Source organism: Marmota monax, unplaced genomic scaffold, assembly GCF_021218885.2.
Source record: "Marmota monax isolate L192 unplaced genomic scaffold, Marmota_monax_Labrador192_F-V1.1 WCK01_AAM20220418_F8-fsc00068, whole genome shotgun sequence".
Classification (NCBI taxonomy): domain Eukaryota; kingdom Metazoa; phylum Chordata; class Mammalia; order Rodentia; family Sciuridae; genus Marmota; species Marmota monax.
The window spans coordinates 8,740,278-8,762,254 of record NW_026692352.1 but is presented as its reverse complement, the minus strand read 5'-3'; the positions used below and the strand labels follow the sequence as shown (position 1 = coordinate 8,762,254).

Sequence of the window (21,977 nt, the reverse complement as noted above, 5' to 3'; positions counted from 1 at the left end):
AAGAGCTGAGCAAGAAGCAGGGAAGATGGATGGAAAGTTCCTGCAGAGGATAGATAGATAGGATAGACGTCTTTGGAACCTAGGGATGTGAATCTGGGAGTGCCATGTACCAAGAGCAGGATTGGGCACTAGATCAGGGCAATCGAGCATAAAACCCTTGTAGCTTCTAGGGGAAGGGAGAGCAAGCTGGAGCAACAGGCCCAATCCCATAAAGTGGGTTTATCAGACTAAAGGTGAGATCTGGCACTGAGTCTCTCAAACCAACTGCACAGGTGAATCCGGGTTGAATTGCAACCACCAAGTGAGAAGGGAACAAGCACTAGGAAGGCAGGTGCTGCTTAGACCTACCTACCATCCACAGGAGCTGTGTACAGGCTGGGCTATCAGCTCTCAGAGCCATGTCATGGTGATCTCATCTCAACTGACAGTGCCACTCAGTCTTCTGGCCCCCTTTTAGTTATAAAATGCTGTGATTCTAATTTTGTTGTCTCTAAAGTGTTCAGCTATTTTGGAATTGAAAAGGCCTTTGTTGAATACTCTATCATAATCAGAGCCAAAATTGCTGTAGAGTCACAGAGTCACTCAGAGTCATAGAATCTGAGTGACTTAAGAATAATCCACTTGAACCTTTGCATTTCACCATGAGAAAATTGAGGATCAGAGAAGCTAAATGACTTACTTGAGGCTGCACAGTAGTTCATGTCAGAACCAGGAAGAGGCTTAGGGTTCCCAACAACTGAGTCAGAGCTTGTTCTACTGACTTTTTACCGGGCTTCAGCTCTGACCCAGGTAAAAGACCAATGTGCCAGGAGCACCACACTAGCAGATTTGTTAATATCCTGTACCCTGAAGACTGGCTATTTTAATAGCTAATCTGTCTCCAGTAAATTCTCTATGGTGAGTCACTTGACAACACAGCAACCACAAAGGCCTCTGGAGTTACTGTCACCACTGTGGCTGCAGACAAGTCTTTAGGTGTTAAGTCTCCTCACTGAGTGCTCAGACCCTTTGTATAATTTTCTCTCCTGTCTCTTTCTCCTTCCCATCCTCCTGGTTTTCCTGCTCCCCTCTCCTCCTCTCCCCCACCCTCCTTCCCTCCACATAGCTTTGACTTGGTCACGAATGGTGGTGTCTCCATCATCCTGCGGTTTGAGCGGGCGCCTTTCATCACACAGGAGCACACCCTTTGGCTGCCATGGGATCGCTTCTTTGTCATGGAAACCATCATCATGCGGCATGAAGAGAATGAGATTCCCAGCTGCGACCTGAGCAACTTCGCCCGCCCCAACCCTATTGTGTCTCCATCCCCGTTGACGTCCTTTGCCAGCTCCTGTGCAGAGAAAGGCCCCATTGTGCCAGAAATTCAGGTACCCAGCCTTCCTGGCTGCATATCATTTAGGAGATCTCAGAGACGGTGGAAAGAAAGACAGTACTTCTCTGGAGTCTGGGTCAGACCCTCTCAGCCCATCTTGCTGAATCCAGCTGCCAAACTCCCTGGCAGGCATGGTGGCAGGACATGCGGGCCACCTTTCCTACACACTGAAAGCACCTAAGCACCTGCAACCTACCTGGCTCTGGCTATAGTAAATTCCCTCTCCCTTTCCCCTGTCATCCAGCTCAGTCTGCTTTCCTTTACCAGAGCCTGCAGGATATCCCCCCTCTCTCAGTATTTCTGTTGAGAGTATTTATAATAATAGGTTGAACCACGAGGAATAAGCCACGGGATCCCAAATAGCAAGCATTATAATAAAGATTAAATGAGAAGAATGTATATGAGGTACTTAGCACGTCTGACACCTAGTAAGTGCTCAATAAATTTTAGCTATTATTATTATTAAGATTACTTAACACACGCTGCCTTCACGCCAATTAAGGATTGCTTTGGCTCAAATCTATACACGCAAGTGTTTTACTTAATTATCATTAAAAGAAAGTAATTGGAAAAAATGCATTTTAATCTGATAGAAATCAAGATGGATTCGTGGCTTGACAAAGAACCCCTGAGTTGAATGTCCTCTTCCATCCCCAGGCTGGTTTCCAGGGACAGAAAGAAAGGCCTGAGGAAGGGGAGATGTATCAACCAGAAGTCCAGGAGAAGCCCTGGTCTCCTGGCCTGCCTAATGAGAACTCTGGTGCTGTGCATGTTAATGGATGGCCCTGGTGCTGGCAGAGCAGAGAGTTTATACATTTATGTGTGTATTTCACGCCTGGCTGAGCAAACACATCTCTCTGTGCATACCCTGTTGAGTGGCTTCCAATGCCGTCCCACAAGAAGGAAATACAACCATTGCAAAAGTCTCATTGCACACACAGGTTGCAAGCTCACTCCTTTTCAGAGATTCAGCACCTGTCTCCTGTCTCAATGACCAGGCTGACCTTTCCTATGAAATGGTTGTCAGTGGAGACAGAACTTGCTGGAGAGAACTAATTTGTTACTCAACCCTGGCTCTGCTCCAGCTAGACATTTTTCCCAGGACCAGGGACTTTGGAACAAATGAGGTTCAAGGTCGCACCCTCTTTACACTGCTCTCTGAGCCAGCTGCCTACAGGGCCAGTTGGGGCACAAACCTTGCTTATTGTCAGACTCACGAAAAACATGAAAACAAACTCCTGGGTTTTGCCAGTTTAGTCATTGGTTAGCCTTTGCAAGTGCTGACAGGTGCAAAATGTAAAGGGTACACTCAGGAAGGGTGTTGTGTATGAGAGCGTGGGGATAGCTCTGGCTCCTGCCTATGCTTCACCAGGGTGTACCTTAAAAGCTGTGACTTCGGAAGACTGTCATGGGTTAAGGCCAACCCCTAGAATTCCCTGTGTCCAGGAGAGCAGGGTTGGGACAAATGTTCCCACCTGTCTATGGGATGGACAGAAAAAGGCCTGGCTTATCTGTGCACATAAGGTAAAATACTTATTGTCCCTTGAATGGACATGCCAGCCTTGATTGACTCAATGTTCAATGTTTTAATGAGAGAGAGCCCACAAGCTGACAAAAGTCCTCCACTTTGGCCACATACCTGATTATCTGGCATCCATTGACTCTTCCACCTTGGGCTGGGCCCACAGCACCCAGCAGAAAAAGCACTGCCTTCCCCAATACTCCATTCATCTGACACAGGGGTGTTGTGGGGACCCCATGTGTACTGAGACCCCATGCTGCCAATCCAGCCTCTCTGGGGGTGAGCAGAGGCCTCGGCATTGATCCTTGCCAAGCTGTACCCTCAGCTCTTAACTCTGCCTGGTCATTTGTTTGGTCAGCCTCACATAGTCTCCGTGTACTTTCCTGGAAAGTAACACCATTTGAAACAGATCTCATTTTAAGAAAATTTTGTGAAGCTTTCCTTCTTGCTCAAGCAGCTGTCCACATTAGTCTGAGAAGAAGGTCTCTCTTCTTAGGATCCCCCACTTTCAGCTCTGCTGACACCCGCTACACCATCATCCTACCTAACATTGAGGTGCTGGCCACTTCGTATCCATGACCTTGCTCAGCCCTGTGCTAATCCAGGGAGGAAACTGGGCTGCAGAGCCTCCATGAGTCTTTTAGGATGACACAGCTCGTGAGAGGCAGCCTGCTCCCAGGGGTCTCCTAAGCAATGTCTTGTGTGTTTCTCTCAATTATGGGATGCCGTGTTGCCATCCATGTTACAGAGGAGGACCCAAAGCTCATCGAGGTGTGGTGGCTCATGCAGGGATATGCCACATAAGAGCTGGCCCCAGAGACCGGTCTTCAGGTTTCCTTTCTCCTCCCTCAATTTCTTTTCTCCTTTCTTTTCCTTTTTCCCTCCTTTCTCCTCCTGGCACTCCTCACCTTCCATTCTCCCCTCTTCTCTTTTCTTCCTCCTCCTCCCCTTGCCCACCTTCTCCCCCTCTGTTCCATCCTCTGCCTCTTGAACACCAGAATCCATGGGCCATGGCCGTCCTCCTTCCCTTGAATGATCCAGTGACCGTCCCCAACTGTGATCTATCTTGCTTTCTAGGCTCTGCAAGAGGAAATCGCCATCTCTGGTTGCAAGATGAGGTTGAGCTACCTGAGCAGCCGCACCCCGGGCTACAAATCTGTCCTGAGGATCAGCCTCACCCACCCCACCATCCCCTTTAACCTCATGAAGGTCCACCTCATGGTGGCGGTGGAGGGCCGCCTCTTCAGGAAGTGGTTTGCTGCAGCCCCGGACCTGTCCTACTATTTCATGTGGGACAAGACAGACGTCTACAACCAGAAGGTGCTTGGGCTCTCAGAAGCCTTCGGTAAGCCGCCTACTGCAGAACACCCCCGCCACCCCCCAGAGCGACTCTTGTCACCTCCTTGGCTATTTTTTCCTCCCTGCTTCTTCTCAGATCAAAAATAATTATGTCTTAATTGCCCTTTAAGGCCTCTCAGTGACCATCCATGACATTGAAGAATGTATTGAAAGACCTAAATGTGGGAAATCCCACATTAAAAATGGCTACAAAACCCAAACAGCCCTCAAAAAGCACTGTGATGAGCTAAAAGATGCCGTGTGCCACAAAGGCCCAGCCTGTGGGCTTTGCCTGGCCACCCCACAGCCATCCTGCCTCAACCTAACCATTAAAGTAGGGGAGCCAAGAAACTGGGCTGCTTCCACTTTTTTGAGGCATAGGAACTAAGATAGTCCCTTCATCAAAAATGCATTTGGGGCCTCATGACTTTATTTCCAATCAGAGAAGTTGTCTTTCTGTCATTATTATTGCTGTCTGTTTGTTAAGATAATACAGAAGCTGGCTCTGGCCTTACCTAGCAGCCCTACTGAGAGCTTGGGCTTCCAGGGGCAGGCTGTACTTCTTCCAGCTTCTGGGTCAGTGTAGGGTCCCAGAAAGGGCTCAGAGCGGGTCATTAGCAGTCCTAACACTCAGGGCTGATCCTCCAAGCACTTAGGGAGTAACTTCTCACCTTGAATCATACTCCAGTCTCATTCCCTTTGCCTAGCCAAGGCAGGATAAGGAAACAGAGAAGTCATGTTGTGTTTAGAAAGGAAGGAAGGGAAGGTAGGAAGGAGGGAGGACGGAAGGGAAGGCAGGAGCATGAAGTACATAAGAGACTGTCCCGAGCACCAGCTCCGGGCAAAATGCTCCCCTGTGCATTAGCATCCAGTGAATCCTTACAACCGCCTCCCCAGTCAGAAATCCTGTATGAGGAGGCTGAAACCAGAGAAGTGAGGTGACTTCTCAAGGAGTCACAGCTGGTAATGAGCAGAGCTAGATTTATTCCAGGTCTTCACTACAGTTTGCATCCCCACCTGTCCCACAAAGGAACACTGGGAGCAAACATGGCATCTTTCACTCTTCACAATCCCTTTTGTAGATCAAGCCACATCTTTCGTCTTTTCAGAAAAAAAAAAAAAACAACACTTTTCAGTTGAAATGATCATATTTAGTGCTCACAGTCAACTAAAAAATAAGGGTCTGCACAGTGAAATTTCAGGCCTGGGCTCACTTTTCTGAGGTCACAGGTGAACAGTAGGAGGTACTGTGACTCAAGGTCATAGGGAAGAGGTGACAGGGACATCGCCAGCCTCTTCCCCATTACCATAGTTGGTCAGCCATCTTTATGGTACATACAAGAAACTGTAAGGGGCTGCCCAGTTGTTAATTCCTGTCTTAAACATAAGGTAGAAAATTGCCTGCTGGAAAATAGTGCCTACTCAGAAAGACACTTGGAAGAAATAGCATTTCCGTCTCTGCTGGTTTCCTTCACAAGGTCACCGACAGGGCCTTTACACACCCAGACTCAAGGAGCCTGCTGTACTTAGCCTTCATCCCAAGTACCTACTGAGGGGCCTGGATTTATGAAACAAAAGTTAAGCCAAAGCATTTGCAAGTTTGGAAAGCTTGAAGCAACTTTTGGCTTCTAAAGTTCCCCAACTGAGCTTATTTTCCATGTATACATTACAAACAAGTCCAGATTTCTTCCCTGTAAAAATTTGGGAAATAGACAAAGGTAGAAAAAGTCATGGGTGATCCCATAAACAAATACAACTACTTGTTAATATTTGAATTTGCTTTCTTTATTCATGTGTAGCTTTATTTTGTTAGCACACATAGATTACTGAAGATGGCCAGTCTTTTTAAGCAAGCATTACTCTCACGAGTGTCCCCACATCACCACATGTCTTCACAGGCATAGTTTCCATGGGCTGTGTAATATTCCTGGATTGAACATGCTTAGGTTTGCTCAGTCCCTCACCTCTTTCAGACCTTTAGATTAATTCAAATTTCCAACATTATAAATAATGCTGCAGTGAAGATATTTGTACATAAAGTATTTTCCATATTGAAGATAACTTCCCTGGAACTGATTCACCATGGTCCTTTGACAGTATTCAGTACATTTGTTTAACAACTTTTCCCAGTCGTGTACAACTGTTCATCAAAAAAGGAAAAAAGGTTTTTAAGACTTAGCATCACTATGTCAGTATTGTGTCAGTATTTCACATAGTTCTATTTCCCAGGTTAGAAACATGATTCTTTTTGTCATCGTTGCCTCCTCCTCCTCCTCCTCCTCCTCCTCCTCCTCCTCCTCCTCCTCTTCCTCTTCCTCCTCCTCCTCCTCCTCCTTCTTCTTCTGCAAAAGACAAGCAGACGGCCTTGCCTATAGGTCTAAAGACCAAAAAGGGGACTTTGCTTACCCATGCATTTTGCTCTTTTTGGTCCCTACAGTTTCTGTGGGTTATGAGTATGAATCCTGCCCAGATCTGATCCTATGGGAAAAAAGAACAGCAGTGCTGCAGGGCTATGAAATTGATGCATCCAAGCTTGGAGGATGGAGCCTGGATAAACATCATGCCCTCAACATCCAAAGTGGTGAGTGGAATAATAGAATTCCTTGAGCCAGGCCAGGTTGTCACCTTGTCTCCTATCCCCTGGGCCCTCCAAACAAAAAATACACACTTTGAATTACATGGGTTCCTGTGCAATCAGTTCAACAGAAAGCTCAGTCAACAAATATTGCTTGGGTACCTGCTGTCAGCCTGTCACTGTGCTAGGCACCAGGGATACAGAAATAAGAGGCTTCAAGACTTTACATGGTCAGAGACAAATACTCACCAGGTAGTTGCATTGCTGTGCACTGGCCATGCCATCACAGTGGAAGGTGCAGGACACCATGGAAGCACAGGAAGAACACAGCACTCGGTGATTCAGGGCATCCCTGGGGAGAAGATCCCTGGCCTGAGTCTCAGAGGTCTGCAAGATAACTCTGGGTCTCAAAAAGGTGAACACTCCAGCAGAGGGCACAGTACCTGTGGAAGAGCTGAAGCCTCCAACAAGAGTAATTGGAGAGAAGAAGGTCCACTGTGATTTGAGCAGAGAATGAGATGAAGGAAAGAGTAGCCAAAGCCAAAGCTGGGGGCTGAGCAGCTGGAGCCCAGGGTAGATTAGGACTTTGGACTTCATCCAGAGGCAAATGTCAAGCCTCTGAGAGGTTTCAAGCAGGCAAGTGCCATGATCACATCTGCACTTCCAATAATAACTCAATCTGACTCTTTCAGGGTAGGACAACTAAACATGGTAACCATGTCACGTACCTTCTGCGAAAAGTACAGTGCATGCCTGTCAAAACCACAGCATGTTTTAAGGGGAAGTTGACAAACTAATTATAAAGTTTATAATGAAATGAAGGTTTATAAATAGCGAAGGCAATCTTTAAAATAAGAACACAGAAAATGAGTTTACCAGACATTAAGTTAAACTAGAAAACTGTAACATCTAAAACTGTGTGGTGTTGGCACAGAAACAGGTAAATGGAGCCCACAGAGCTGAGGGGCAGGAATTCATTAGCTGATCTGTGAGTGGTGATTAAAATTAGCCTTGGCCACATGTGTCAGAAAAGCCAAAATAGGGCTCAGTGGTAGAGGTCTCACCTAGCATATGTGAGGCACTGGGTTCAATCCTCAGCACCACATAAAAAATAAAAAACAAAGAAAAGCCAAAATAGGACTGGGGTTGTGGCTCAGAGGTACAGCACTCGCCTAGCATATGTGAGGCACTGGGTTCGATCCTCATCTTTCCAGTTCACCTTTCAGGAAAGGATTTCCTGAAACCTAAAAAAAGCACCAACTTTAAAGTGGAAAAGTAATTCATTAGAGGACATCAAAAATTGAAGCAATCCATTTGATAGCTTTGGCAAAGCTAACAAGTGGCAGCTTGAGAGAAGATTCGTGTGATCCCTAAAAGCCAAAACCCTCTGAGGCTGCAGGCTGGAAGGCAAGAGGCAGCCAGTTTGGAAGCTGTGACAATAAGCAGGTGGGGGAAGAATGATCTGGAATGAAAACAACATAAGTTGGGTGGAAGCTTCCCAGTCACTGAGGTCAATTCTCCCCATTGGGCTGCAGGGCAGTTGAAGTGTGGAGACTGTGCAAGATCTGGGACCAGCCCGTTAGGAGCAGAACCAGGCACAAACTCCAGTCTCCTGACTTCATGTTGGTGAGAGGAGACTGTGAGCACCTCATTCATCTCTATAAATATGTGTCAGTGTCTACTTCATGTCAGGCTTTGTGCTTGGCCCTGGGGCTACAGAAGGGAAAAAAAGACATACTGTCCACACTTGAAATGGCACTGATAGAAAGGGAGAAAGACACCTAGCAATTGGAATCCACACTGTCACCAGAGGTGTGATCAGGGTGCAGGAGCCATGTGCAGCCCATTTGCGAGTCAGGGTAGCTGAACAATCAGGAGCTAAACTCTAGGGCTCCTCCACTTCTCATCTGTGTGGCCTTGAGTGAGCTGCCTGCTCTATTCCCTCTATTACAATAGCGATCTTATCAGTGCCTTCATATGGGTTATGATGGCAATTAAATCAGTGAAACAGTGTGGCCTGCTCAGTCCTTCTAGGTTTCACTGTGGGTGAGGCACAGCCTTGAGAGATGAGTTGGGAAGTGGTTGACAAAGACTGGGGACCTTGCAAAATCAGGTGATTGTGGCTGACCATAGGAAGAAGGACCCACCTCCTGCTCCCAGATGATTCTGTTCTTCTCTTCTTGTCCCAGGAATCCTGCACAAAGGGAATGGGGAAAACCAGTTTGTGTCTCAGCAGCCACCAGTCATTGGCAGCATCATGGGCAACGGGCGCCGGAGAAGCATCTCCTGCCCCAGCTGCAATGGCCTTGCAGATGGCAACAAGCTCCTGGCCCCCGTGGCCCTCACCTGTGGCTCTGATGGAAGCCTCTATGTGGGTGACTTCAACTACATCCGTAGGATCTTCCCCTCTGGAAATGTCACCAACATCCTGGAGCTGAGGTATGTAAGGCGGTGCCTTCTCTAAGTTCCTGTTAACATCCCCTTGCCATCCTAGGGTCCAGCCACATTATCCACTGATCCAGAGAACTGGGACAGACAGTGCCATCCATGTCTGTCAGAATCTGACTTTTCACTCTCCAGATCAACCAGGTGCTGCCTCCCTCGGTGCACTGTGAAGACAAACCACCCTGGGAACAGGGAGATGTCCTTGGCATCCAGGTGACATGGAAGGCTGCTGGCAGTCAAGAATTAGATTCCTGGGAGCCATTGAACCTTTTTACTCCCTAGTACTAAACTGATTAAAATTAGTCACACAAGTCTCTTTTATAAAATCTAGGGCTGGATGGCATATGCCGGTGAGGCCCCTATGGCCATGTGCCCAAGTTTGGCCCTATTTACTTAGCACTCATCAGAGTTCACAGCAGTTCCCTTTGATTGACCAGTACTGAAACAAGGCCCCCAGGCCTAACCCAGGCAGGGCCTTTCTGCTCCTCAGGTGCTGCAGAACCAGCTGGGCCACCCTTTTCCCCTCCTTCCACGAGGGTTGGTGCACAGCACAGCTACAGCTCAGGGAGCCTCCGTGTTTTGCATTGTTTCTCTGTTTCTTGAGCCAGATCTCTTTAGAACCAAAGCACTGTGGGATCTGGGGCTATGGAGAAGCTGTGCTTTAGAAACAGAGGAGTCCCACCCACCCTACAGGAGAAATGACACCAAGTTCCTTCACAACTATTTTAGGGAATGGGACCCATCTGTCTCCTGGGCAGGGGTCTACATGAGCAGGACAGGCCCTTGAACTTGAAAGCCTTTCTCCAATGCAGGTAGGAGAAAGTTGGGCTCCTACTGTTTGCCATGTGTAACAGTTCTGTGAGGTTTTTATTATTATTACCCTTTGATAAGTGGGAAAGAGGAGGCCCAGGGAATTTAAAGTGCCTGTCCAAGGTCCAGCTTCTAGAATGGCAGATCCAAATCCAGAAGGCCATTACCCAGTTCTGCCTCACCAAAGAATTGTCATCCAACCCAATGAGGACTACTTTGTCTTAATGCCTTATAAATATTCTCTGCTTGAAAGAATCTCATTCTACAGCACATGTGTGAGACGGAGGGCAAAGCTTGCTGGCTCTCTGGCAGCCTCCTGGCACTAAGAGAAGTGTTAGCATCTGCCCCCACACACAGAGACAAAATATGGAAGCTCATATGTGCAGGCCCATAGGAAATCATACATCAGGCTGATGAGAAGTAGGCCTCCAATGGAGTATTCTCTGCCTTTCTTCCATTATGAGGTTGACTGGCATAGATATCTGTCAAGACAGAAGAAACCCCTGAATGTATTGATTTACTCAGCTGCATATATGTACTATAATGGAGAGAGCCAAGGACCAGGGGGTCGCCTCACCTTGGCAGAGAAGCTGTACGACTTTGGACCAAACACTTAACCTCCTTGGGCCTCCACTTTTACATATTTTAAATAAGCGATATCATCTCCCTGCGTCCTTTCCACCACTGTTGTGAGGATCGTGTGAGACAGTGAGTAAGTAGGGTAGGGAGGAGTAAATGTAGTTTGGAAAGAAAACTAAGTTAATCATTATATCATCGTCTTGATATATTTTCCTCCAATCATTTCCCCCAGGCCTGTTTCTCTATGCCATGCCCTCCCTTCTAAATATAGCATATCTCCAATTCTGTTTCCTACTGTGAGTAGGTTTCCCACATTTTGATAACTCTTTGTAGGGAAGTGAGGATGTAGAGTCGGAGCAGCGAGCCTGTTTATCGCTGGGAACGTCTATACAGGAAAGGGAAGCGACTGTTCCAGTCTGTGTCTTAGCTCGTTAAGGCAGCAGAAGGTGTCATGCTAGTCCTCTTTACAGAGTCAGCAGTGGGGGTGAGGTGGAACCGTGCCTCCTCTGTGAAATGTAGCTGCTTGTAAGTGAACTCACTGACAAGTAATATCCAATATAAAATATATCAGTGTCATAGCTGCTAAGTCTTTATTTATTACAGTATTGTACAGTAGCATTGCTGTCAAGTTTTCAGGCCGCTAATAATGCTTCTAACCCTGCTGCTAACACCTCATTCTTTCTTCTATTCCCTGCTCTCCTGTCTTCTGTCAGAAATAAAGATTTCAGACATAGGTAAGCCAACCAGTGGAGAATTCCCTGTCTCTCCCCTGCCTTGTTGCATGTTGTATGGTAAGCTACACATGTCAATTTCAGATGGCTCAGTGGCAAAGGAATCCTGTGTGATTGGAACGGATCGGGGATAATCAGTGTCAATAAGAGGAAGTCATTAATAATGGTGGTGGTGGGTGGCAAGAGCCTGAACTCTTTGAATCCATGGCAAAGTGAGGTGGTTATCCTATAGTCTGAGGACATGACAGATAGAAGCAACAGGGGAAAGAATTTAAACCATGACATAGTAATTTGAATGCCACAGTCTGCTTAATTCTCAGCATAAATGAGGATATCACTCAGACTGTGCCAAGTGACTGATGGTCATGATGGAAAATTCTGAAAACACATTGATCAGGTGAAGAATCTGAAATTTACACTTCTATGGACATTCCAGGTACCATGGCTTTTGGATCATCCCTGTGATCACTCCACTGGTGTGATCTAGCAAGGATTGAGCAGGCCACAGGGAATGCCTTCAGAGGACAATCCCCAGATAGGAACTTTGTCACAGAATAGGCTTGTCATAGACTCAGAGTGGCAGAGCAGCCAGCAGGAGTGAGTCTAGCCAGACACAAAGCAAAGTGATACCTGTCATTGTGGCATTCATCTACCCCCTAACAGAGTCCCCTGCCCTGCACACATTACAGTGACTTGAAAACTAACCACAAGCAGATAGAGCTCTGGTTCAGACAGCCACAGAGGTGGTGCTGAGCTATCCACATGCAGCTCAGTTCAACATGGTGCATGGGTAGTGCTAAGTTGGGATAAAAGAAAGTCTTTGAGATGATGAACAGAGCCAGACAGACCCTAGTCCAATAATTATTAGATCCATTTCTATACAAGTAGATATTTTATATAATAATTGTATGTATTCTTTTAAAATAATAATAATTAACATGTATAGAGCATTCACTGTGTAGCTGAAAGAGTAGCATTTTGTCCCCAAACCATCTATGAGGTAGATCCCTGTGACTACATCCAATGTACAGAGGAGAAAACTGAAGATCCCCAACTGGGTGGTCTTGAAAGAATTACCTCATTTCTTGAAGTTCTCATTTCTAAATTGAGGTTATTTAAAATCGCCCTCAAAGGGTTGGTGTAAGAGTCACAAAGGATGGGGGATGGGAGTATAGCTCAGTTGGTAGGGTGCTTGCCTTGTATGCATAAGGCCCTGGGTTCAATCCCCAGCACCATACATACAAGAAAAAAAAGAGTCACAAAGGATATTTACAAAGTATAGAACATTTTCAGGCATAAGGAGGTACTCAAGAAATGGTCATCATAGCAGTAATGATGATAACAATAACAAGATATATACATTGTTAGTATTACTAATATAACTTATAATTAAATGATGATATTATGATGACACAATGATATCATATTATATGGTGATGATTGTGATGCCTCCATCTTTCCCAAAAAGGAATTGAGTCCTCTTACACCCAAAGACACATGTCTTAAAATTAAACAGGAAATGGGAACCAAAGTCAAAAAGAAGAAAGACGTCTATGATTGTACCTCAGAGTAGAATTGATTTCATGGCAGCAGAGCAAATAAATAGGAAAACATAGAACTACGTTCAGGATTTGCATTATCAGAAACTGAAAATATGTTCACATCTCAGAGGAGAAATGTTTTTCCTCACACTGAAATCTGAGCTATTCCATGAGATTTGTATGGAGGATACTGAATTACACATTGCTCTCAACTTCAGTTTTGCAGAACAAAAGTACATTTCCCATAAAGATCCTGGATTAAAACATAGCATTTCACACTGAAGCATCAGTCCATGGTGGAAGCTGGCTGGAGAACAACTGAGACACAGGTGACAAGCTAGGAAATTGGGGGCCATATGGCCTTGGGCTGATCACCCAGCCTTTCTGATTTCCAGTCTCATCCTCTATAAATTCAAAGAGCAGTGGTTGGAGTCTCTTTTGTTTCTGATGTTCAGTGACCTTTTGATATTCAAAACTGGGTTCTTTCCCTCTCCCAATTCATTGTTTTCTCGGATGCTAAAAACTATTTCTAAAGTGAGCCAAAGTGGAAGGGAAAGGGAAACATTTTGTGTGTTCCAGTTTTCCAAAGCCTGTCCGGAGACAGAAAACCCGGTTTCAGTGGTGATACCTGAAGATTGGCAAATCCCTTCTGCTCTCTAGACCTCAGTGTACCCCTCAGTAAATATTGAGATAGATAAAATTCTAGAATTTTGTCCTCTAGAAATTTGTCCTCCAGTAGCTGCCTCAGCTGCTCTCAGTAATAGCATTTGGCTGCACAGGGGTGACATCAGCTATGCATACGTGTGTGCACTCCCCAGGACAGGCTTATCTCTGCCTTTGGCTCTTTGGCCTCAGTGCCAGCCCCCAGGCTCGGCATGTCCAGGACAAAGACCCATAATCTTTTAGGCATCTTCCTCTTTGGACCCCTTTAGGGAACAAGCATCCTTGCCTCTTTTCAGATCTCTTCCCTAGGTCCCTGAGGAATGCTCAAAGCCTCTTGTTAGAAATACATTTGAACTCAAGTCTCCCTCAAACCTAGCTGCATGTATTAACTCAACAGAACCTTTAAGTGCCCAGAAATAGGTTGTGCAGGACAATATTGCATCTCCATACTTAGCTTTTCCATTATGCACCAACATAAGTATTCTGGAGGCTTTGCCAAGGTGACCAGCTTTGCCATTCATTGAGCATTTCTCTCTCTCTCTCTTTTTTTAATATATCTGGAACTATGCACAGAAATTTACATCCTTCATGCAATTTATATCCTCAAAATAATCCTTTGAAGTTGATATTTTCTCAGATGAAAAAACTGAGGCTCCAAGTAGCAACATGCTTTTGCCCAAGGTCACTTCATCAAGTGGGTAGTGGAACTGTATTTATCTGTGTGGCTTCAATACTCAAGCCCTTCCCACTAGTTCTGAGAACCCGTGCAACAGGTCCTGCCAACTTGCCACCTGATATGGTTGAAGGGCGCTCCTGTATATGATGCAGACCTCACTCTGAGACAAAAAGAGAATTCTCACTTATAAGCTGGGAATAGATTACTTTTTGTCACAAGACACTCCTGAGTTCTTATCTCCTGCTAGGAACTTTCCTGCAGCTTCCAGAAAGATGGTAGAGTAAGATCTGACTTCAGCTCATTAACTTCAAGAGTGGTACCCTAAAGACCTCTACGTTTTTAGGTCACTTCCAGAGGGGCCAAGGATATGTTTGAGGAACTAGGAAAGAATGTGTGTCCTTAGAGACTCCTGTAGCAAAAAGTAGGTCTATGATATGATTCTGTGCCAACCTTGCTCAGGATACTGGGAATCAGAATGGATCATACATGGTCCCTGTTCAGGAAATGCTCTCTGTCCACAGAACCAGGCCATCTTCCATCACGTGCCCTGAAACCATTTGTGGTTTATGGAATGTTCCAAGGCCTTGCTACTCAAAAGTACAGGCAACCAACACCAGTATGCTTTGAGAAGTGATCAGAAATGCAGACTCTCAAGTTCTACACCCAGAATCACTAAACTACAATCCACATTTTAGCAAAATCTCCCAGAAATTCATATGCACATTGAAGTTTGAAAAGCACTTCTCAAAAACCACGGTTCCCAAGTCTGCCTGTGCCTTATGGTCACCTGGAAAGATCTCAAAGGTAGATGGCCAGGCCCTTTAGTCACTATAGGCAAGGCTTTTTCTTTAAGCTTTATTTAGAACCATCAATCTAAGATCATCAGCAGTGAGTGTTTCCTACATACCCTTAAGCCAGGGAGGCAGATATTCATTCATTCATTCTCTCGTGAACTCAGCAGAACTTTCCAGAGCATTCACTCCGCATCAGCCAAATGAGAAGCACCAGGGAACTTAAAGTCAGTCTCTGCCCAGAAAGAGTTCAAGATTTTACTGAGAAGGCAGACAACTGAGCAGAAGTGCCTTAAGGCACTACAGATAACTAGAAGTGTAATCTGCTGAGGCTCTGGAGACACAGAGGAATGGCCCGTTCACCAGTGGGAAGAAGTGGGGGTCCAAGAATGGTATTTCAGATAAGGTGGTACAAGGGCTGAGTCTCTGGATATGGGCAAGAATGAGGTGAAAGAGGGCTGTGGAGCTTTGTAGGCCCTGGGCAGCAGCGTGAGGAAGCAGAAAGAACACAGACTTTGGAGTCGAGCAGAGCTGGATTGAAATGCCCTTAGCAGTTTGTGGTCCTGGCAAGTCACGTCACCTCTTCCAACCTCAGTTTTCTGAAATAAGGAAAAAAAAAAAGTACCTACCTTTCACGATAATTGTGAAAAAAATGAGGTCATGCAGGTCAAGTGGTAGCACAGTGTCTGAGACAGAGTCAGCATCCATTAGTGGTGTCAGGTACATTGGTATCCATGGGCATCATGTCTGTGGCTCTGTCCTGCCGCCTGGTGGAAGTCCAGGTGGGCATCACAGACACAGGGACAAAGTCTGGGTGGGCATCATGGACACAGGAGCCGCTCCATGTGCTAGGTAGCATGAGGAAGAAATGACTCCGAGAAGTTCAAAGAGCACAACAAGCTGGAAAGGGCATTTAATAATTTCCTTTAATCCTGGTGACAAACCTGTGAGTAAAATGGAGCAGGGACTTCATCATTTAACATCTGAGGGACCTACAACTTGACCTAGTTGGGGGACTTGCCCCAATTAAAACCTATACTTTCTAAGTTCCTAACTAATGTTCTTTCCCCTATGCTTAACTAACCACCAAACCACAAAGGAGGTGGCCACAGCTCTTACAGACTCTGAAATACTCCTGCCAGTGCCATCATCTCCTGGAAGTCACCCACATGAGAAATCTACACAAGTGACATTTCTCTGGGGCAGTAAGACACGAGCTGGAAACTCAAGGGGCTAATCTAAATGGACAGGGCCCCCACCAGATTCCCCCAGGGTCCATCTTCTGCCAAGGTAGATAGCACCAGTTTATCCCGAGTGATGCACAAAGAAATGAAATAATCAGCCCGACTCCGAGCTGTCAACAGGCAAGCTGGAAGATCAGGCTGCTCCGGCATTGCAGGGCAGGATCTAAGGTCACTGCACTTTATTTAGCCAGAATCAGTGTCATCGGGGAAGATTAAATCTGTGCTACAGTATAGAGTAAGTCACAGGGGACATTTCAAGATAAATAGGACACCTGTGCTGTTACCACTGCCCCCAAATGAGAAGTAAAAGAAAAGCTAAGTAATTTGAATGCAAATACTACCTAAATAAGCTGAAAGTGGAGATACCATTCATTAAATCAAGCTGCAGCTGGGATGAGCTAGAAGGCACCAAGCTGAACATTGGAAATAGAGAAATGAACAAAATCTAGTCTCTAATGTAAGTACTAATGGCTGGGTCTGGGAGAGGACCCATAAATAAATAGCCATGACCATTACATTAAGTGTTGTGTAATCTAGATGCAGACCAGCATGGATCTCAGTGCACAGGGAAAAAGGTTGGGGAAAGTTTGCAAGAAAAGGTACCATCTGAGCTGACACCTGAAGAATGAGTAGAAAAGAAAAGGGGACAGAGCAGGAACAACAGGGACAAAGAGGCCTGAGGCATGTGGGGTGTAGGGTGTATGTGAGGGAGAGCAGGGAGATGGAGCAGCCCAGCAGGAAGGGCCTGGGGTGCTTCTGGACTTCCTCTGTGAGACAGAAGGATCCTGGAAGGGAAAATGTGGAAATAACATGTTGGTATTTGGGCTAGATCAGGAAGCACGGCCTGAAGAGGACCCAGGCTACAGGCAGAGAAACCTGGCCCTGGTTTCAGAAGGAGGTGATAGGACAGCTGGGTTAGGGATTCAGAGGAAGGATCACTGGAGAAAGTCATGTCGTGTTAGACAAATTCAGGGAGAAAACAAAGGGAGAATAGCCCTGGATCTGGATGCCTGGCTCTGTTAGAAGTTGCCAGTCCCCAAGGACACCACCCAAAGCAAGGGATGTTTATGATGAGCAGTCAGGTCCAGCTAAGACCCTCATTGACCTACACCCCAAAATATTACTGTGCCCCAATCATTATATGTAATTCAAAAACACCATTCTGTAAAATAAAATTTTGTTTTTCGAAAGGACCTAAAGCCTACATGCTTATAAATGTACCGTAGCCCTTATTCGACCTTTCTGATTCTCTCACTGCATCTTGAAGGATGTGCAGTGGCCTCTCTCAGTATGTGCACTGAAAATGGCCAAAGCCAGGCCATCCCATCTGAACAGAGAAAGATTCTTTTTAATCAGAAAATGCTCCAGAGACTAAGAAGAGGACACCAATATTGCGATGCAGTTTGAGGGCCGGGTGAATGACCAGGAATTGTAAATTAGCTTCCCCAGAGTGGAGAGTTCAAACTTTATTGTGCCCTAGACCAAGAAATTGGTTATCAGGACCATGGAATAACAAAATTCAGGCTTTACAGGTGCTACCTATCTGGTAGTCATTTCTAATGCAAAAACAGACATAATCACTAGTAATTAAAATAACAGTTATGATTCTGAGCACCTCCTGGGTGCTCAGTACTTAACAATGCAAGTGCAAATGACATGGCATTTGTGATTTCAGGTAATTTTCCCAACACACCAGCAAGGTGGCTATAGCATTCCCATTGAACAGTTGAAGCAAACAAGGCTCAGAGGGCTAGGCAACCTGCCCAAGCTTCAGAAGCTGGACATCATAAAGCTAGACTTAAAACCCAGACTGATTTGATTTCAAAGCCCGCGCATTCCCCCCCCCCCGTGGCTAGCATGGTGCCTGGTCTCAGGGCTTCTCCACAGTCTTAATTTTTCTTTCCTTTGTGACCTGAGCCTAGTCTTTGTGACTGATTTCTAGAAACATGCCCTCATTAGCGCTGCTCCTGTTCTGTTTCTTTTTCCTTGGGTTTTGCTGCAGATTTACAAACTAATCCTGCAACTCATTTGAATGTGGCTGCAGGAGGGAGACCGCAGGGCTCCTGAGACAGGAGACAGTGTGGACACCGACCAGGAGTCAGGTCCACCAGGGTCTCCCCTGTTTATCCCAAGATGAGAGTGAGAGCTGCTGTAAAAATCCTATGGAGAGGGCTACATCTTTGAACTCTTAGATTGTTTTTTAAAGTCACAGACCTTCGTGTTTCTAGTTTGACTTAACAGGCCACCTCTGGCAAGCCTCACTGATAGCCTTTTTAAGAAAATACGTATTAGCACCTGATATAGGCACTTATCAGCAAGAGGTTTCTGCATTAGTAGCTGGGTGGGATGGATAGTTAGGCCAACCCCTGAGATTGAAAAATTGAGGAACCATCCCCCAAAGTAGAGACATCATTCCCCCAAGACTATTTTTTGGCTTGGATTCAAAAAGGCCAGGGACACATCTCAAGCTACCTGACAGAGAAGAAAGTGCTCACCACTGGCCGTGTCTTTGTTTTGCAGTCACAGCCCAGCACATAAATACTACCTGACCACAGACCCCATGAGTGGGGCCGTCTTCCTTTCTGACACCAACAGCCGGCGGGTCTTCAAGATCAAGTCCACCATGGTGGTGAAGGACCTTGTCAAGAACTCCGAGGTGGTGGCAGGGACTGGGGACCAGTGCCTCCCCTTTGATGACTCTCGCTGTGGGGACGGAGGGAAGGCCACAGAAGCCACACTCACCAATCCCAGGGGTAAGGCCTTGCATTGGAATCACTCTCAGTAATGTTTATTGGGGCACTTCCATTTCCAGGAGACCTACATGTTTATCATTGCAAAAAATTCTTGGAAAATACCAATAAATATACAGAGGAAAGTTAGGATTGTGATAATTCTACCTACCAGAAATATTCCCAGTTAATATTTCTTATCTGTTCTTTTCGCTTTTATTCTAAATGTTTGTATGTATATAATATTCACCAAAATCAAGTAAACAAAATGAAGTCACATTAAACAAACTATTTTTGTATCCTGCTTTTTCTCCCTAAATGATATAGTCGGAGCTCTTTTCACGTCATTAAAGAGTCTTATGTGTCCTCATTTTTAATGGCCATATAGTATTCCTCCAAGTGGATGTCCCATCATGTATTTATCATGCTATTGGATACACATGCTCTCTCATGTTATTATTACCAAAAGCACTAGTGTGTCATCTTGGCATATGTTCATGAGCTATGGGGCGATTAACTGTAGGTTTCAGTTTGGAATCCTTCCAAAAGCTAAACTTCTAAATGCTCAGTTTCAGTATTTGTCATTCACTTATTGAACAAGTATGTACGAGTGTGTAGAGCTCTGAGGTTGCATAGATAAGTTCTTTGTAACAGAATAAATAAGACTTGGCTGTGAAGCACTCTGATGTGGGAGAGAGCGAGAAGTGTTCCCTGAGATGGAGGAAGAACTGTGCATGGGGGATCAGAGCTGGGAGAGAGCTTGGACCCTGGGAGTCTTTTTAGAAGGGAAGCCATCATCATACAGACGTCCTGCAGTGGAGGTTTGTCTGTGGTGCCAGCCCCACGGCCAGTGACTCCGTGTCTCAGCTGCAGGGTCCTCATCAATAGAGTGGGGGTAACGATACCATCTGTGTAGACTTCCTAGGAGTGGTCTAAGGGCCAAAATCAATGTATTTCACATGGTATCCTGTAAAAACATCATGAATGATTATATTAGAAGGCCCGGGTTCAAATCAAAGCAGTAGACTCATGAAATCATGCATTCAAATCTAGGCTTTGTCATCTAGTAGCTGTGTGACTTTGGGCAAGTTGCCTAATCTCTCTGAACCTCATTTTCCTCATTTATATAACGAGGATATACTACAGTTATAGTACAGATTAAATATCATCAGAAATATAAATGCTTAGCACAGCAGCATCGGGCACATAGTAAACATTGCATAAATGGTGACTCCTATAACTATTGTTATATTGTATTACAATGCATTATGTCACCTCCCATGGTATACCCTCATAGCATATTATCTCTACTGCATGGCTGGAGTGCTCAGGTGGTAACTGTGGGGTAAATATTGTGTCATCAATAGTTAATTTCCCTCTTAATTATGATTTGCTGTATGAACAAGCAGTGAGGAGGGGAGTGAGCACCGACCTTGCTCTTGGGGACCCTGCCTTACGGTTCCTCTCTGCTACTCACTGACTCTGGGACCTCCTCTTCTGGACCTCAGTTTCCCCGATAGTCTATGAGAGGTTAGCCTAATGATCCATTGGCCTCTCTCTGCTACGACACTCTGCTCTCTGAGAATTCAAAGTTTGTTCTTGAGATTTCTGTTCTGCGCAGGCGTCCCTCAGCGGCCCTGCACACTCACATTCCCTCCCCCTCACACAGATGGAGTGGCAGCGCAATTGCCCAAAAGCCTGCAATTAACCCAGATAAAAATGACAGAGAGTGCCACAATATGCAGACATGCTGCAGTAGGGAGGAGAAAAGATGTCCATCTATTTAGCACAACAAAAAGAGGGGGAAATGAAGTCATTAATCAGGGGACAGATCACTTCGATTAGCCTGTGCAGCCAACTTTGTAAACAAGAAACCCAGTTGTTCATGAAGCACTCATCAGTCCTGGCAGATGGAAGAGAAAGACAGGACAGAGCCAAGAAGACAAGAAAACTCCTGTCTTGGTACTTAAAGAATGAAATTAATTTGCATTCTAGGCAGGGCCCTGGGAAAGGCTCCCAGCCTCGACGAGGCCACCTGGTCCTCTGTGTGAAACCCTCTCAGGCTGCCCAGCCTCAGGAGGCATGGAAGCCACACCAGTACTCCAGGGGCCATTCCTCAGAGCTGGACCATCCCAGCCTACCTGCTGGCCAAGGAAGAGATACAGGGGCCCAGAACAAGTGCCACAAAACGTACAGAGTGCTGGGTGTTTCTCATAATCCTGATAGCCACTAATAATTATTGATGGCTAACTATTGCAAGTTAGATGTTGGTATCCTCATTTTATTAATGAGAAACCAAGACTTAGAAGGGATGGAGTTTGCTGAGGTTAACGCAGTTGGGAAGTCTCACAGCCCAAGCGTCTCCACCTCAGCCAACCTCGTCTGACCCTTTCTTCCCCCGCCTGCCTCTAAGAAAATCAAGCAGAAGTGACAAGTTCTCCTCAGACGTGTCATTTTCTGGGCTACCCCGTCTAGACCAGGCCCCTCTCAGGGGCAAATCTTGCCCTTCATCCCTGAGCATCTACAGTGTGGTAGGGGAATGTCTGACAGGCCATTCTGGGCCTGGGGTGAGAATCAGAATCACCCACGATCAAATTTAAAGTGTGCATTGGTCGGTCACAGGCACAATCACCCCCTGAACTAGTATTTCCAAGAGGGAGGTCAAAAGGGTGTGTGTTGAAAACGCTCCAGGTGATTCTGATGCACATCACTGGCTAAAAAATACTGAGTGCGTATCATGACCACCAAGGTGTTTGCCAAGATCAGAGAGGTGCTCAGGTACACTTGAGATCTGGAGCAGGTCCCCCAAGGGATTCTCACACACATTCAAAAAAGAAATACAGACTTACAACAATACCTTGGTTTGACAGATGAGGAAACAAGTGCAGTGATGTCCAGTGGCTTGCCCAAGATCACACCTGCTGGGCCAGGGAGAAAGTCAACCAAGTGTCAGTCTAGGGA

General features: G+C 45.8%; 1 protein-coding gene and 1 long non-coding RNA gene across 4 annotated transcripts in view; one reads left to right on the top strand and one right to left on the bottom strand.

Annotated features, from left to right (window-relative positions):
• Positions 1-21,977, top strand: part of Tenm4 (teneurin transmembrane protein 4) — a 1,383,002-nt gene that overhangs the window by 1,318,425 nt on the left and 42,600 nt on the right. For 2 of the 3 annotated variants that reach the window (XM_058578572.1, XM_058578574.1), the window contains 6 exons: positions 1,106-1,367; positions 3,972-4,239; positions 6,670-6,813; positions 8,997-9,246; positions 11,355-11,375; positions 18,808-19,040. In XM_058578572.1, coding sequence (XP_058434555.1) covers positions 1,106-1,367; positions 3,972-4,239; positions 6,670-6,813; positions 8,997-9,246; positions 11,355-11,375; positions 18,808-19,040 — 1,178 coding nt within the window. The remainder of the gene's footprint in view (positions 1-1,105; positions 1,368-3,971; positions 4,240-6,669; positions 6,814-8,996; positions 9,247-11,354; positions 11,376-18,807; positions 19,041-21,977) is intronic. The other variant, XM_058578573.1, reaches the window with a different exon arrangement.
• Positions 6,524-7,678, bottom strand: LOC124091102 (uncharacterized). The gene is made up of 3 exons (XR_009226609.1): positions 7,251-7,678; positions 7,057-7,159; positions 6,524-6,574 (listed from the first exon to the last, which is right to left on the bottom strand). It is a non-coding gene; the product is annotated as an uncharacterized LOC124091102 (long non-coding RNA).